This window comes from Lepisosteus oculatus, chromosome 3 (assembly GCF_040954835.1).
Source record: "Lepisosteus oculatus isolate fLepOcu1 chromosome 3, fLepOcu1.hap2, whole genome shotgun sequence".
Lineage (NCBI taxonomy): Eukaryota > Metazoa > Chordata > Actinopteri > Semionotiformes > Lepisosteidae > Lepisosteus > Lepisosteus oculatus.
Window position 1 is genome coordinate 32,075,318 of NC_090698.1, and position 18,199 is coordinate 32,093,516.

Genomic DNA, 18,199 nt, shown 5'->3' on the forward strand with positions numbered 1-18,199 from the left:
GATGTTGGCTGCATAGACTGAAGAAGGTCTTCTGTAGCTCAGTCGACAAAACCTCTGGTGAAGGATGAACTGTGACGGGAGCAGCGAGAGCAAAATCCCAAGAACCCAGATTTGTTACAGTATTATTAATAATATATTCTGTATTGCATTTAAATTGAAATGTAAATATAACCCTTTTCTCTCTTTTAACTTAAAGAATTCCGTGAAGAAATCCTAAATCACGAAACCATCACTTATAATAATTCGTCCAGATACACACACTCACACCGTAGCCAACAACAAGCTATAATAGTGGACTATTTTTAGATATTCAGCTATGTAACAAACAAAGTAATTCTCTGATCGGGCTTTGAACTGGGTGCCTAGGTGCAGCGCTGCCACTATACCACTACCACTACTAAGGACAATAATTTAAAAAAAAACTAACCTCAAATGTTTCCAAAATGTCCCCTTGTGATATTTCAACCACTTAGTTAGACGACTCCATGTCAATATTTAGTAATTGGTATTTAGTCAGTAGAACTTTTATTAAATTAAAGTTTTAAAATTTTAAACGTTTAATTAAAAAGTAAAAATCTTACAACATACACAAAGATTCTAAGCTGATAACAAGGAAGAAATATCACCCGTTTTTTGTGCATAAAAAGTGTTTTTTTAAACTATCTAAACCATTTTTTTAACAGATTTTAAAGTCATGAAATGTTTTAGGCAGGAACACGTCATTGTATCTTATTTTTTATTTCATTTTTAAAAATTAAATAGATTGTTTACCCATTGTGTTGATAAGCTGTTCTCAGATTACTGGCAATTGTAAAAAAAAATACAATTTTATCTCTCGTTTAATTTAAAGATTTCCATGAAAAAAACACAAAACCATCAAGTTTTATAATTCATCCAGCTGGTTCGCTGTTGAATGACGCTGATAGACCAGGTTCAATTCCAGGCGGTGTACTATATAGTACAGTTTAAACATTTTTTTTAATTAAGTTAAATTGTTGGCTGATTACTGGCCGACAACATTTGGATTAAGAAAAAATATAGATTTTCTCAATTCAGATGTAAAACTGAAAGAGACACATCATGTTGACAATAAATTATAATAGTGGACTATTTTTATGCATTTGGCTATATGAGAAATAAACCAAAAGTAATGCTCTGATCGTGCTTTGAACCGCCTGGGTGCAGCTCGCTACATTACAGTGCTCATTACCACTACAAAGACAATAGAAGTTTTTTTTTAAAAAAGGAACGAATAAATGTTTCCAAAACATCCACTTTTGATACTTTAGCTGCTTAGGTATACTATTCCATATTCATATAACTATCAAGGGGTGTTAACTCATCAATTTCTCTACTGGATTAGTAAAGTATTATCTATCTACCTAACTCACTACAACATTTATATTTTTACAATAACAGAAAGTGGTGTTCTTACTATGTATTCTAAGGAAAGGATAAAATGTTATAACTTTTTATGAAGTACAGAATATAAGCTTAATAATGTTAGAACAAGCATGTTAAAACTAGAACCCACTGTAAGTTGCCAAGTTAAAGATTTTGATGAATAAAATATTTATGCATAATTAAATTATTTATGAAGAAGGTGGAAGGTTGTGTACTTTTGTCCAACTGAGCAATTTTGCTTTTATAAAATATACCAACTTTTTAATGTTTAGCATTCTGTAATACACAGGTAAAATTATTAAAATTCTAAACAGTATACCAATTAAATTCTTGATTGGAAAAAAGATTGTCCCTCAGCAGTGTCTGGGATTTGAAACTGGGCGTTTTCTGGCAACAGCTCAAATGCTGTACATGAGTCGTTTAGCTTTATTAGCTCCATTATTAGGTGCTTCTGGGTACTATTATAATATTTCAATTAACATGCGGTATTATGCGGTATATTGCGCCACGTCTACCAAGTTTAAATGCAGCATACCTCGCTCATTTTGAATGTCTGGATCTGTATATGCTAATGCAGAGCAGTTTAAGATATCTTGAACAACAGAATTTTGGACATGCTTATTTAGCCTATTTAGTTCCTTAGTAGGTACTCTGGTAAGTAAGAAGTTACAATACTCTGACCTTGATGAAATAAAGGTATATATCTGAACACATTAAATGGAGGATGAGATTGTAATCAAGCTGCCACTAACTATTCCAGACTTTTTACATGAGAAATCAAACTGAAAATTGGAAACGGTTCAGTACTGAAGGTGTAAGCAGTTTTTTAAGAAAGATTAGAAGTTTTTTCTTTGATGTCTCATTGATGTGGTTAATTACAAAAGGACAAGCTGCAGTTTGTTAACAGGATCCAAGGCAAAGGTAGTAGGTCATATTTTAGCTAACAACTTGGTAGCATAAAATAAGCAGACAACAAAAGAAAAAAAATGACATTCTCGTGACATATTTTAGATTGGCATTGTCACAGATGTCGGAAGGGATGAACCGTGGAATGGCAGAAGAGCGAAAAAGACCCTATGTGTAGCGGAGAGACAGGGGTTAGCCTGGGCTCAGCTGTTCAGGAAATGTCATATAGAAACCTATGCCCTCAGGCCATGGACAGGAGCGACCTGGTGCTAGGCGGGTCTCAGTACAACCAAACCTCAATGCTGAGCGAAAAGCAGAGCAGATACAGGAAGTAAATAGGCTACACAACAAGACACACCAGAAAGACATGAATAATCACATTGAACTAGGAACAGGACAGAAGTAGAGCGCCCTCTAGTTGTACTGGGTGTGACAGGCATCTTGTGTGGATACTATGTTAATATTACCTTATTTTACTTTAATGATTTATCACTTGGATTGCTCTAGATAAAAATATATTCTGTCTAAACAAGAAATATAGAAGTTTGGATGAAAAGTTATTTTGGCTTTGGTAGTATTTTCTCATTTTAAAGGTTTAATTTGGCACACTCAGACGTGTGCTTATGGTCATCACCATACTAAAAAAATTATTTCAAAATTAGAGTTTGGCATGTAAAAAGAAATGAAAGTGTACCTCACATTTTATTCTGGCTGCTATTTGTGCTTCATGAGAGCTACCCCCAATCTTCAGTTTAGAGTCTGTTGTTGTCTGTTGTCTATAGTCATATATTCAAGTGCATGCAATTATTTTTGTTTAAATTTCAAAACAACATTGCACAATGGCCTGGTGTGCTTTCGCCCATTCTCCTTTGCTGATTTTCTCAAGCTCTTTCAAGTTGCTTATGGACAGCAAATTTCAAGTCCCCAGATTCTCAATAGGACTCTAGTCAGGACTTTCAGAGGGCCACTCAAGGATATGCACTTTTTTATTCTTAAGCCACTCCAGTTTAGCTTTGGCCTTATGCTTCAGAACAATTTTCTGCTGACAGGTGAAATGTCACCCATTCAGACAGATATTTATCAGACAGAAACAGGATTTCTTCTAGTATTTGCCTGATTTTGCTCTGCCCATTTTTTCATCAGTCCTAACAAGATTTTCAATTCCTGCTGAGAAGCAGGATCTCCATACTGTAGCATGATGCTGTCATGACCATGCTTGACTTTAAGAATGGTGTTGAGTCAGAGATGAGCTGTGTTGGTTTTGTGCCAAGTGTAATGTTTGGCATTAATTATTTTTCAGTTTTTCTTTGACATGAATTATCTATTTTTTTCTATGTGGAGAGAACTGTGTGTCTAAAAAATGTTAACTTCTACTTTAAAGTGCCATGACTGCAAGATTTAAAGCGACAAATGTAAAAACTGTGCATATTTTTGTAAAGGCACTGTATAGAGAGGGAATCAGAAGGCATGATTAGAAGACATGTTAAGAGTTCAAAAGAAGAACTAGGTTTCTGTTTTTAGAAAATTATATTGTTAGATTTTGTGGCATGTTTGCTAAAAATAATCATCAATGTAATTGTGAAAGTATTTTAGGTGAAATACAAATGTCTACCTAAGATAAATAAAATACTCTTAATAATAAAGTTGTATCTGCAACGTTATACATTCACTTGATCTGCAAAGATTACACAATATGTTGCCTGCAAAGTACACAATCATGTTATGATGGCTGTGCATATGTAATATACTGTATATACTTCATTTTGAATATAAAATAAAAGTTGTTATAACACATGATCTAAAATTCTGAGCAGAAAGGTGTTTTTTATAGTAAGAGAAAAAAAGATTATTGTCATGAACACAAAGAGACTAAGCTAAAAGATCAAAGTTACTTTGAAAAAGAATCTAACTTAAATAGTTGTTACTGGATGATATTACGCAATACCTGCCCCCTTTCCCTTGTCAGCTGTTAAAATGGTAAGTACATTTCGCATGTGCTTTAGATGTAATGTACCTTAGATCACATGAGCAGAACTTTAAGAACTTCTGTTTGTTTTGACCCTATCGGTTATCTAGACAACTGTGATGGATGTTAAATATCCATAAGGGAAACACAGTAGGTCTAATTACTTGTATTTGTGCTGTACCAAAAGTGTCTTTTACCTGTGAATCTAAGTGTTTGTTAATGGCATAGCTACATTTTATCACAATTAATATTCAGTTATGTAACAACATTTTTATGATCATCATATTTTTCAATAAGTATCCCTCAAAATCCAAAACTGCAATAAACAAAAGTTACATGTTCAAACTATTCTAAATTTTCCTTTATTTAATAAGAATTGATAGTTAAAAATAAAAATATAATTAATGCCAGAATTTTCTGTGTCCAAGAGGCAGCAAATTGATGTTAAACTAACTTCTTCCACTTACTGTACCAGTTTGGGTTAGAGAGAAGGGTAAAATGTAGGCATTGATTTGGATGGTTATTTGAGTGGTGGTTTAGATAAAAAAGTGAATTAATACTGCCCATTAATTAATTTTGATACTTTGATACTTTTATACTTTGTTTAACTTGTGATTAATTTTTTTATGATTTTTCTCAAAAATAAAAGATCAACTTTTTGAACAATAGTCCTTTATAAAGGCTATAAACGCTATAAATTATTCCATATCAAAGGCTGAGATGGTAGTGGAACTAGACTAAAATAGCTACCCTTCATTTAAATGCGCTACTGTATAAATGGGTACTCTCCAGGTTGTCACTGGGAATTTGTCCTCAAACTTTCTGGTTAAGTAAATTATTAAATAAGTAATGGCAACATATGAAAATAATTAAATTAAATTCCACATTGCTTAAGTAATTATAAACATTGATTTTTGAAGGCAATTGTAATTAATTTCCATTCTATTTTCAACAGAAAGCACATTGTTTAACCTGGACAGCAAGTAATTTAATATACATCCTCTACCTCTGATACACCATATCACTGTTATTTTCTATACGGTACTGCCCCTCAGAAGTAATTGTTGCCTTTATTACACAAAAAAACTAATAAAAGGCAAGAAAAGATCAATAAATCACCACTCAATTATTCATATGTAGGTATTCTGAACTTTGAGAATAGGAAAAATCAAATGTTGATGTTATTCTGCTTTTATGGATATGGGTAGCATTAGTATCAGTTCTAATCAGGAAATAAAAATGATATTGTTTTTAAAAACTAAAAGAATAGTGAACTGTTTAATAAATACAGTCAACAAAGTACTATAGTGTTTCTATTCAGGAATCATGCACATTTTTAAGATATGGAGCTAAACAGAGAAAATCTGACTTACCTCAAAGCTCTAAACCTACATTATTGATATTTTATTTAGATGCTCCCCAAACTATTGTGAACATGGGGGGAAATGCTCACAATCTTGGAATACATTCTACTGCAATTGTACACATACTGGATATATTGGAGCAACATGCCACAGCCGTAAGTATCTGTTATTTATTAAATTATCAGTGCATTAAAAAATGGAAAAAGATTGGCTGTTCAAGACAAAACTGTTATATAAACTGTGCAAAGCAAAGGCATTAAAGATTTTTTAGTGTGTAGTTGATTAGTATGTGTTGTTTTTCTGTTGAATGCTGTATTGCTGTTGCATTAAAAAGAACTTAAAACCACTTATTTACAGTGCTTGCCTTAAGACACTTAAAAGGTAACAGAGGAATTTATGTCTCCCACAGACCCTGCAGAGGTCATGAAACAATTGTGTTAACTTATAATGTTCTCATGTCTTTCCTAAGTATTATGTAATGGTTACTATTGTAGGTTCTATTGAATTAAAAAGAGAGTTGGGGAGTTAAATGTATTGCAGAAATACATAAAAAACTGAGATATTCTATATGAAGTATAGCAATTGCATCTAGCGATATTACAATTTAAGATGCAATCTATATTTTTTAAGAGCCCTGCCTTTCAGATAGACTCTATAGCTAAAATATTAATAATGCAATCATTATGTGTGTTTATATTTTTACAATAATTTTACAAATAAAAAGTAAAAATAACTGTACAGTAGGTAGAAAAGTAGAAGAGTAAATCTTTAAAAATAGGACATGCATGTATGCATTGTTTTCTTTAGGTGTGATACGCAACACGTTTTTTATGTCTGATATATTTTTGTCATTTGTGCTTATCATTACTGTAAACATATTCTGTAGATTCTCTTTACTGCTGGAAGAATGAAGGATTTAGATAATATTCCTCACTCTAAGAAGCATGAAATCATAAATAATTGTTTATATTGTTATTGTTAAACATTTGAAAGTGCTCAGCTTCAAAAAGCTGAAAATGATAAAAGGAAAGTATACATTTTATATCCACATACATTATGTCTGATTTTTTTCTTTTGGATTGGTTTAGATTAAATGAGAATTACAGACAAGATATTCCCAGGTTCAAATATATTCTTTTCATGTTTTTAGCTATTTATGAGCAGTCGTGTGAAGCATACAAGCACAAGGGCAATTCATCAGGATTTTATTATATAGATACAGATGGAAGTGGCCCTCAGAATCCACTGCAACTGTACTGCAACATGACAGGTAAACTGCACATTATGTGAATGTCTAATTGTATGGTAAGAACCGAATTTCATGTCAATACCTATCCACCTGTGGCTGGAAGGTTGCTGGTTCAAATCCGGTGGCCGGTAGAGGATTCCTACTCTGTTGGGCCCCAGAGCAAGGCCCTTACCCCAACTGCTCCAGGGGCTCTGTACAATGGCTGACCTTGTGCTCTGACCCAAGCTCTTTCCCTGTGTGTCTGTGCCTCATGCTTCCTGATGTTCCAGAGTTTGTATTTGTGATTACAAATTTTAAAAAACATCTAAAAGACTACCAGTTTAACATGAACAGACAAAGATGGGAATGACAATGTATAGTGAATGAGTTTTCCAACCTACATTCGTGTGACTTAAATGGTTGCACTTGAAATTAAGATTTTAACTTAAAAACACACTATTTTAACTTTTAAAGCACACTAATTAATACACGGTTGATGCCAATTTATAAATCACATTCAACATTTTAAGATCTGAAAGAAAATTAAAAAATGTGCCATCAAATAGAAAATTGAAATACTTGAAATTCAGCTAGAGCAAAAACCTGAAGACATTGGACTAGGATTCAAAATGTCTGGAACTGGAAATAAAAATCTCAATTTTAAAATAGAGAATAATTTATTTTTTAAAATAATAAGAATTTCACATGTCAGAATAGCAAATTTGCACATAATTGAAAACAACTGAGGCTCATTCACTAGTGTTACTGTATGAGGCAGCTCAAGGCTGCTGGTTACAGTGAGTCGATCACTCAATGATGGCTTGTTTTTTTTTCCATAAACATCTAGCTTTTACTGTGTTATTTGTGGATCTGATTAATGTCTAAGAAAAGGAAAATTGACAATGATGTATCAAAAGAAGGACAATAACATCTAAAATGAAACTAGATATAATTCTGTTATGATGTGCCAATGATCTTTGCTTTAATCATTTAACTACTGCAATACTTATTATGGATGAAGGAAAAAAATCTGAATATGTAAAAGCTTCAAAACCAAAGCAATCAACTAATTACTAAAAGAATAAGTAGTGTTATTAGAAAAAATGAAAAATGTATTGATCACTTGGATGGAGAATTAGAACTAAATATTCAACAACAATAAATAATTAGAATTTCATTCCAATTTCATTCTGATCATCTGAGTGTTTTTTTAAAAATCATTCTAACTCTTGTGATTGGATAGTCATTGGTTATGGTCTTACCTTCACAATGAACTATTTGAAGACCTTGATGTGTTTTGTTTAAGAACATCTAAAACCACAAGCCACCAGCCATCACTGAAGAACTGAAAATCTATTTGACTCCTTTCTGCAACATAGCTCCTTGTATGAATATGGCTTTATTCCAATATTTAATTGCTTGTTACAGTTAATGCTCTGAAATCGGTGTTTTTGTCAGATAGAGTTTCATAACTTTTCCTCTTTCAGAAATAAATTAACAATATACATTGATGGAAAAGTTAGTGTTCAAAGAATCATCCACTTTATAAAAGTGGACTGCACTTTAGCTAAACATCTAAACTCAATATTACTTCACTATCGAAGCTTGACATTTGTGAATGCCGGCTCATCTGGTTGCAAATAACCTTTAGGTACATTTCCCATCTATTTTCATTGACTTTATCACATTGACATGAACAAATAATAGATTCAGAGATGATTTTTGCTGCTCCTATTTCAATATGTCTGGAGAATTAAGGAAAGCATTTGATTTCTCCCATTATGTCTCACTACTTTATACTACGACAAAGTATACATTTGAATAGGCAAAAATATAGGAATTCTTTGAAATTATTACAGAATGTTTAGTTTATTCTTGCAGATAATTAATTCAGTGGTCCTTATATGTCTTCTAACAATAGGCCTTAGTTTTAGACATGACCACCTTTCTTTGCACTGCATTTCCCTTTGTTTAGAGCACTAATATATTTTAAAAAAACAAAAGAGATTCTGGCTAAAACGAAGGAACGCATTTTCAGATTTCTCAATACAGTTCCAGCCATTCAGAATGCCGCATTATAATGCAATGGTAATGCAAAACACCTATTTTACTTTTTCAAATAATCGAATGCAGGACAGCATTACTTTGTAAAACTGCCAGATGGCGCTGTGAATGCTTAACAAGCTGTGTGGAAGAATTCTGGCTGTTATGCAAAACACCTGGGCTTGAATCCTAGCCAATGCCCAGCGCCTTGGGGAAAATCTTTGTCCAATAATAAAATATAATTAATATATTGCATTTATATTATATTGAAGTTTTATTAATGTGATATATTAAAGTATGTTCAATATTAAATTAATAATAACTTACATTTGTATAGTGCTTTTCTGGACACTCCACCCAAAGTGCCTTACAAGTAATGGGGAACTCCCCTCAACCACAACCAATGTGCAGCATCCACCTATTATTTTAAATTAAGATAAAAGTAGAGCTCTTTCACAAAGCAAAATTACTCTGCTGTATAAAAAAATATTTTATTGTTATAGGCCATTGTAAACATGTTTTTTTCAGGTTTGCATCCACAATGAAATAATCTATATGTCTTAATAATAATTTAAGTAAAAAGTAATTAGGAAACAGATAATTTTATTTAAGAATTCAATTCTAAATAAAATATTTTACTGTAATGGCCTCAAAACCATACAGTACCATGCTGTGTTAACTGTATATATTGTTATAGCTTTAGGTGACTGAGAAGTGTCTCTAAGATTTCAGATAAAGTTTGTGACACTAGGAAAAGTAAACACTTCTAGCTTCAAGAGGATGTTTGCTGAGGCCTGGGGGATCCCTGCAGCAAAAACATTTGTAAAGTTTACTTTAGTATACCTAGGTAAGTAGTGGGTTAATGATTATCAAGGAGCAGTAAAGAAACACACAATATAAGATCACATGAAACACACAGAGAAGAAGAAGCAGGGAATAAGGAGAGAAGTGACAAGAGCCCGGAAGAGTCCTCATGACCATCTTAGAATCGTTGAGTAAGCTGAAAGTTTTTTTATACATAGCATTCAGAAATACAATCAAAATAGTTTTGTGGTGTATGCATAGATGAAACTTTTCTAAAATGTATAACAAAATTAAAGACGATTAAAATCAGTGATCTGTAATCTTTCCATGTGTAATGTCATTAGAAAGTACAATAAGTTCCTGCTTTGTCAAACGATGGTATCAAAAAAGAAACTGTGCTTAATGATAATTAAGGGACTTAGATGTCAAAGAAAATGATTTACGTTGTTTCATTTTAAACACTAAGTTATGAACGCAATTGGTGCTTTATAGCCATTGTGCATTACTGAGCTCCGCGCTTTCTCCTTCCTAGTGCTACCTCCCCATCTGACACAGCACAGTGGGCAGCACGCTGTTTTCAGAGCCTCTGACTGGGGAAAAAAGACCTGCTGATCTGTTCTACATACCAGGAAGACAACAGAATATGATTTTTTCTATTCGATCCATGTGTTGTTTTTATGAAATTCGGGTATTTTAAACGTTTAATTAAGAAGTAAAAACCTTACAGCTTATACAGAGATTCTAAGCTGATCACAAGGAAGAAAAATCACCCATTTTTGTAGCATAAAAAGTGGTTATTAACTATCGAAACCTGTTTTTATGGCTTTAAAAGTCATGCAATGTCTAAGTAGGAACACAAGAATTAAAATAATCGTTTGCCTAGCCTAATTTTAAAGACCTCTACTTGTGAAACTTTTCACAGCCTGTACCTAAAACTATTATTAAAAAGCTTATTAAAAACAGCCCCCATGGTGTTCAAACTGATTTTTTAGTGTCCATAATATTTTCTGTAGTGTCCATAACATTTGCTATTTTAGTTTTACAAAGAAATGTTTTTTTGTTAAAAGAAACCTCATAGTGATTGCTGGATTTGAACACCCAACCTCACGCTTATAAATCAGTCACTTAAGCTGTCATGCAACCAAGGCAAGTCATGTGACATGCACTGAAACAGCAATACACATATCAATATAGAAATATAGTTATACCGTTATTAATTTATTTAGATACGTGAATCCATATTATATTCCCTATTACTCAAATTCTAAAAGTATGCTTTTGTTTAATCCAATAACGAGCATATTAGCAGTAAAGGTTAAAACAATTTTTCACAAAGTATATAAACGTACAGTAATATGGTCAGAAGGAGGAGGTAAAAACGTTTCAAAATAACCACATGTACTGTAAGGCTATGATGCTTAAAATGTTTAGGGAGAAATGGAATACTGGTGTGTATTTTTTCATTAAAATACCAAGACCACCCATATACGGTACAGTTTACATACAGTAATATGTTTATGTTCATAAATTATATCTTTTATGAGCATGTGAAAGGCATGGTGAATCAAGACTTACTTTGTATGATTGGAAACGAATGCGTGATCGAATCAACGAAATGAGTGGAAATGAGTGGTGTTACTTTTTGTCAATGAAAAATTAAAGTCTTTTAGTTTACAAAGACGGTTACAAAGAATATGGACCAGGGTAATACTTTGAGTTTACTGCTTGTCCAAGGTCATTCATTATTAATACTATTAGTAAAATCTTTGGTAAAGACTTTGATGCATAAAATATTTCTGCATAATTAAAATATTTATGATAAAAGTGGCAGGTTGTTTACTTTTGTTCAACTGAGCAATCTTGCTTTCATAAAATATACCAACTTTTTAATGTATAATGATTAACTTGCTGTAATACACAGTTTAAATTTAAAAGTCTAAAGAGTATACAACTTAAATTCTTAATTGAATAAAGATTGTCCCTCAGCAGTGATCGGGATTCGAAACATGGTGTTTTCTGGCGACAGCTGAAACGCTGTACATGAGAGGTTACGCTTTATTAGCTCCACCAGGCAGTGATTCCGGATACCATTATCTTACTGCGGTATCATACGGTATGACGAGATATGATGTGTTATGACGCGTTCTGATGTGACACGCCCACCGCATTTTACCGCGACGTACCCCGCTCGTTTTGAATGGCTGCATCTGTACTAAGACATGTACTGCATGTTCCTTACAGTAGAGTTACTAAATGGTTACTAAAAGTACTAGCTAATATGCAATTGTGTTAGCAATTTTATTTCTTAAACAGAATAAGCATGAATATAAGTTGCTGATACATGGGATTTCATCTACAAGTAAAAACTTTTTTTGCAGTTCTAAAAAGGTAAACATAGGGGACTTAGGAGACTGTAACAGACCAATGGATGTCTGTCCTCTTTTGTTGCATTGTCAAAGCAAGGCTCAAGATATCTGTTCTGTATTAACTTTAGAGAAAGGGTTGGATTATGATACTGTTAAGGCGTCGATATTGCGTGCCTATGAATTAACCCCTGAGTCATACTGTCAAAGGTTTCCTAACTATACAAAATCCGTCAATCAAACCTTTGTTGATTGCATGAGAGAATAATAAAATCCATGTGAATTACACTATGTTAAACTAAGTGCTTCACATACATTGAAGATGTCTAATTGTTATGAATAGTAGCAATTGTATTTGTATGGAGAATATTTTGGAAGATATTTCCACAAACAATGTAAATGAAAAATATTATAAGACAAATTATGCCATCAATAAGTAAAATCGCATATTCAATTTATTATAAAATCATTAACATCAACACAGCACATGGGTATTTTTTTTCAGTGTGAAAACGCTAAGACTGAACCTGTGAGTAACAATGTACACCCAATCAACAACACATGTATATGACTCTCAATATTAGGTGATAAACAGTAGAATCACTATAATATTCACTGTTGTATTAACTGTTACATCAGATAAAAAATGTAAAACAAATATGAAATCTTTTTAAACCTTACTTTATTTCACACCTGCATTAAGATCACTGTGTGTACAATGTGTATTGTGTTCTGATTACAGAGGGAGTAAAGATTCAGTGAGGAGCAAGGGAAATTACTCAGCTGGATAACTTTGAAAAAGTTAGTTATAACTAAGTTACTGTAAGTTTTCTGTACATTTGTGTGAATAGTAAAAAAAAAATATTCAAAAACAATCAAGAGTTGCCATTTTAGCCTTAAAAAGGAAACAATAGCAATTAAATTTTCTTAAAAGGGGCTTTAACTAGCTTGTTATATATATATATTTAATTAAAAACATATTCTAATCAGTTTCTCATTGAATCCTTTTTAAATAACGGGGCGATTCAAAGAATATTTAAAGTTTCAAGACATCAGTCAAGCCATGAATTTAAAATGCACTATGTACTATGTTTACCTAAGTCATTAATAACAGATCTATAAAACAACTTTGGAAACTCTATCATATCACATATACAGATTTCAGTAATATTTGAAAATATTTGTATCATATTAAATATTAAACTTATTATCAAGTAAACAATGTTTGAAGACAATATATTCCATATTACATTTAAATTGTAATGTTTTATATTTATAAATCCACCAGTCCATCCATTTTATAGCTGGTTTATCCAGTTGCGTCATGGCAAGCAATGGATGCAAACCAGGCTACACCTTGGACGGGATACCAGTTCATCGTAGAGTACTTAGAGACACTAATGAAACACCACACCAGGTCCAGAAGTTAATTACCCTACTGGAATGTTTTTGGACTGTGAAAATTGACTTTTTTTGCCATTATGATTTTCAATAAAAAATAATTACTCCAGTAATTATTATTGCTGTTATGTAACTTGCCTTACATTAGTAACCAAGATGCATTAGTAACCAAGAGAAGTAGATTCTGCCAGGAACTTGCCCTGTGAGTTTTGGAGTTTTTTAAGATAATGCACCATCAATGAGTACTGAGAATGTGTATTGAAGAAGGAGGGTGAAAATGACCGCCCACACCCAGTTTCCCTTCCCTCCTACTGTGAGGAGACAATGCACCACCATGGCACGAAACACTCCCTCGAGAAAAGCTAATACATTGTTTTCTCGCATATTCTGTCACGTATATCTATATTTATGAAAACTTTGATGAAGCCAGATTATTATAAAACTATGATTTATTTCAACAACTAAGAAGGAAAAAGGGCAGCAAAAACATACTGTATGTATAAAAAACTTACATTTAGGTTTTAAATGCTATAATTTAAAAATATACATTGTGGCTTTACAATATGTATTTAAAACTAAATACTGTATATTCATAAAAAACCCAATTGTGATTTCTGTTTAAGGGCATCCTCAAACCTAGACCCTACTGCATGATAGTGCAGAATTCTACCATTGAGCTACCAATGTGTCACTCTGATTTGCATTTCATTTTCCATTACGAGAGATGTACTGTAGTTAGAGGCACACGTCTACAATTTCCTAAAATAACCTCAACAAGTGATCAAGTTAAAGACATCGATATAGAAAATCTTCATGACGAAGGTGGAATACTGTTGTATACCTTATTTTTTTATTTTTTGTTAACACTGCCTGCTAATAATGATTTTCATTATTTATTATTCATAAACTAATATAATAAATAATGTTCAGAGACATTATTATACTTTGGTTATTTTAATTTGTAACTACCAAAATGTGGATTTAGTTACATGATTCAAAATTAATTGTGTCTATTACTTGGCCTTAAAAAAGTAGTGCTATTTTTTACAACAATAAGGACAGGAAGTATTCTTTACTGAAAAAAAGCTTTAAACATTATATTAACATTAAACTTATAAAGTAAATAAACGTTATTTCAAGTGGAGAAGGAGGGGTTAGCAAAGTAGAGAAAAGACTGCACAGGGGAACCCAGGTGGCTGACTGCGTCGGCAGCCTCAAGGGCATGAAAACATGAACACCCCTGACATGCAGAGAGTCGCTTGAGAGGCATTGCCCTCAGGGGATAGAAAGGAGAAGATAGCCCCTTGACTTGCTGAGAGGTGCTGCCTCACGACGGAATGAATCCCTCAAGGGGGAAGAGAAAGAACCCCTGACTGGAGGAATCACTTTAGGAGGCACTGCTCAAGGGGTTGAGAATGAAGAGAAAGCTGCTTGAGAAGGAAGCGAAAGAAGTCCGCTGACTCGCTGAGTCGCTTTGAGGCACTGCCTCGCAACTGGGATAAACCCTCAGGGGACTGAGGGAATGAGAATTAGAGTTAGAGTTAGAGTTCCCGAGAATAATGAATAATAAAGATCCTGTTGCACTTGGAAAACAGCGAGAAGAGCGAGGTTAAAATGGAAATAAAGGCGGCCGGTGGAATGGGGGAAAGGTAGAGTATGCATTCCTGGCAGGAGAGTAGTCTGCGTGGGCAGATGAGCTAAAGCATGTAGTAACATGTCCGTTGAAGCTGGGTGGAGATTTTATTCTAGACAACGAAAAAATACGGAACTCGGAACTTGAAGGGAGAAAAAGCTGAGATGGACATGAGGTTGTGGGATTTGGATAACTGTGAACGGTAAAAAGCGTTGGTTGTAGCATTGGAAAGGCCAGGGAGGTGATCCTCACTAGAGCTGAAGCAAATCCAGGTGAGATGGCAAAGGAAACTTGAAGTTGGGAGAGAAGGATCTTCCTTTATCGGAAATGGAAATAATGGATTTGATATCAGAAATAAGATTGATCACTGGTCCTGAGGTGTCACAGACGTGGATGGCGGCAACAATAGGGTAGAGCTCTAGAAGGGTTGATGATTATACAAGGAGAGAAAGAAAACCACTAAGCATTGAATATTACTGAAAGACTGACAGAAGCATTAGTGAAAACGGGGACGTCATGCAGAGAAGAACACCAATTCTTGTAGAAGAGAGAGGCAGTTCTCAAGACGGGGTGGAGATCCACAGTCTGATATCTTTCTGAGCATCAGCTCAAATAAAAACATGGTCCGACTAGGATAGCAAGTCACATGATAATTTCAAAATCTGAAATGAAAATAAAGACAGCTGTTGGGAGGAAGGAGAGCTGCAAATTTAATAGTATCTAAAGTGATGGGGCTTTTCTGCTGGAAAGTGATGCCAAAAAGGGGGTGATCCAGAATGACAAAGAAGAGAGTCTAGAAAGGAGCCAATGAGAAAACCTTTCAGAGCTCAGCTGGAATCAAGACGGCAATGATTTCAGGCTCAGGAGCAGAGAAAGGAAGATTGGGATAAGAATAACATGGAATTGAAAACGAGGAAGTAGAAACATTTCAAAGAACATCTAGAAGGTAGTTAACAATGGAGGGAAGATCCTGAAGGGTGCGTTCCAGGGTGAGAATACAAATGGGTGTATAGACAGATCAGTCTAGAGAGGGCAAGGTGGCTAGGTTATGAATATTCAAATAGGGGCATGCCTTAGAATAGGAAGAGTGGACAAATTACAAATTGGTTCAAACTGAAAATTTAATTGCAAAATAAAGAACCACCGTAACAAAGATAACCAGTAGTAATCCACTCCTGGTGCCACGGAGGGCTGAAAGAACGTAAGGCATCCCTGCAAATAGAGAAATTGAGTATAAATTCACAAACAGTGAAACTTAAGATGTGGATCGCACAATTTAGATCAGCTGGAGATCTCCAGATTCCACTACTCAGTAATTGCGATTAGAGCCGCCTAATATGAGAGAAACGGAATTGACATCTTTACCTTCAAGTATCTGGCAGTGAAAATGAGGAAGAATGGCCTGACAGCAGCATAGAGTCTGAGGCTTTAGCTGTACTGAGGGTGGCAAAAAAGGCTGAAGATGGGCGGGACTGAAGGAGGTGGAGCTGAATGAAGGGAGAGTTCAAGCTTGAGCAGATGGGAGGTAATATCGGCTACAGAGCGAGAAAGTGGTTTGGGAGTTTGAGAAAGCTGCTGGGATATCTGCAGAGAAAGAGAATCTGCTAGAGAACTGGGTAGCTGTGGAGGAGAAGGTCGGAACTGGAGAGTTGAGAGAAGGAGAAGGGGCTGTCTGATTTGCAGAAGGCGGAGCTGCAGGTACTGCTGTAAAGAGAGAAGGATGGAGGACTGGTTGAGCTGAAATGGAATTGCATAAAAGTAGGAAAAAAAGGGGCTAAACTGTCTTAAGTGAGGTGGAATAGGAATACATCTGTTTATCAGTGATTTGAGGAGCCTTGGAAGAGGCCAGTCCTTGTAAAGGACATGAGTCAGTGTATCCGAGATGGTGCGGCAGCGTTTGAATGGTGTAATGCGGGAGGCTGGATGGGAGAGGCAGAAGCATTGGTGATGGGGGAAAGGAGGATTAGGTTGAAAATGAGAAGGTCAAGATGGTGAAACAGTGGAAAACGAATGGCATGGAGAATCTTCAAGGTGCTGGAGGAGAGAAAGGCAGTCTGGAGATGACGGAGAATTAGGCCTGCGAGCCATTATTGGTCTAGACCTCAGAATTAAAGTAAATTGAATTAAAAAAACTCTAGACATGTGCATTAGCAGGGTTAGGGTTTAAATAGGAAAGAGATAATTGAATGATACAGGAAGTGGAGGAGACCCCTTCCAGTTCTCCCATAGAACTCCACCTATCGATTTCCATATTGTAAGAATGAGCACATCCTAACTTTTTCAAAATAACTTCAGTAAGTGACCGAGTTCAAGACTTTAATGCAGAAAATGTTTATGAAGAAGGTGGAATACTGTTGTGTACTTTTTTTTATTTTAGCTACTACTTCCAGCTATGCAGAATGTATAATATATTCATAAATTGATATTGTTTATGAAATTCAGAGATATTATACCTCTATTATTTTTATTTTCAGCTATGTAAATTTCCCTTTAGTTACATAATTCCATATTAATATTCCATACTAAATTAATTTAAAAAAGAACAGTAGGATAACAGATTAAATGAAGCCATCATTTCACAACCATCTTATGCACCACAAGTGCCACCTATGAATCACCTTTGGCCAGTGAATCACACAGCCAAGTGCACAAAACGGTACTGTACCACCTCTAATGCAGCAATAAATATTACCATGTGTTCTATTTGGCTGCATCTGTATATCTACAGTGAGGGTTCCACAGCTCAATTTCTTTTGGATGTACTAATTTGCTCTATGTGCTTGTGGCATAGCAGGTGTTGGGGAGCACAGGTGAATCACCAAGGGGTGGAGGATCTCAAAATCACTGAATCACTGGAATCTCTAGCTTCCTATTAAAGCAGTTCCTGAGGCAGTCAGAGTTCTTCTTTACACAGTCTCTCACAGTTAAGTAGAACAGTGAGCAGTTAAACGGAGATATGGAGGGTAGACAGATCTTCTGGTACAAATAATCGCAGAAGGATTATAGTGGGTTTATATTGGTAGCAGCCTCATTTTTTGGGTTAGGACATCTGGGTTGGGGGTTGGGTAAATAAGAAAGTTGTTAATG

At 34.5% G+C, this 18,199-nt stretch overlaps 1 protein-coding gene across 1 annotated transcript in view; it reads left to right on the top strand.

The window, feature by feature from the left end:
• Nucleotides 1–18,199, top strand: part of cntnap3 (contactin associated protein family member 3) — a 345,658-nt gene that overhangs the window by 236,329 nt on the left and 91,130 nt on the right. Inside the window, exons 11-12 of the mRNA XM_015338241.2 lie at nucleotides 5,689–5,795; nucleotides 6,791–6,910. Coding sequence (XP_015193727.2) covers nucleotides 5,689–5,795; nucleotides 6,791–6,910 — 227 coding nt within the window. The remainder of the gene's footprint in view (nucleotides 1–5,688; nucleotides 5,796–6,790; nucleotides 6,911–18,199) is intronic.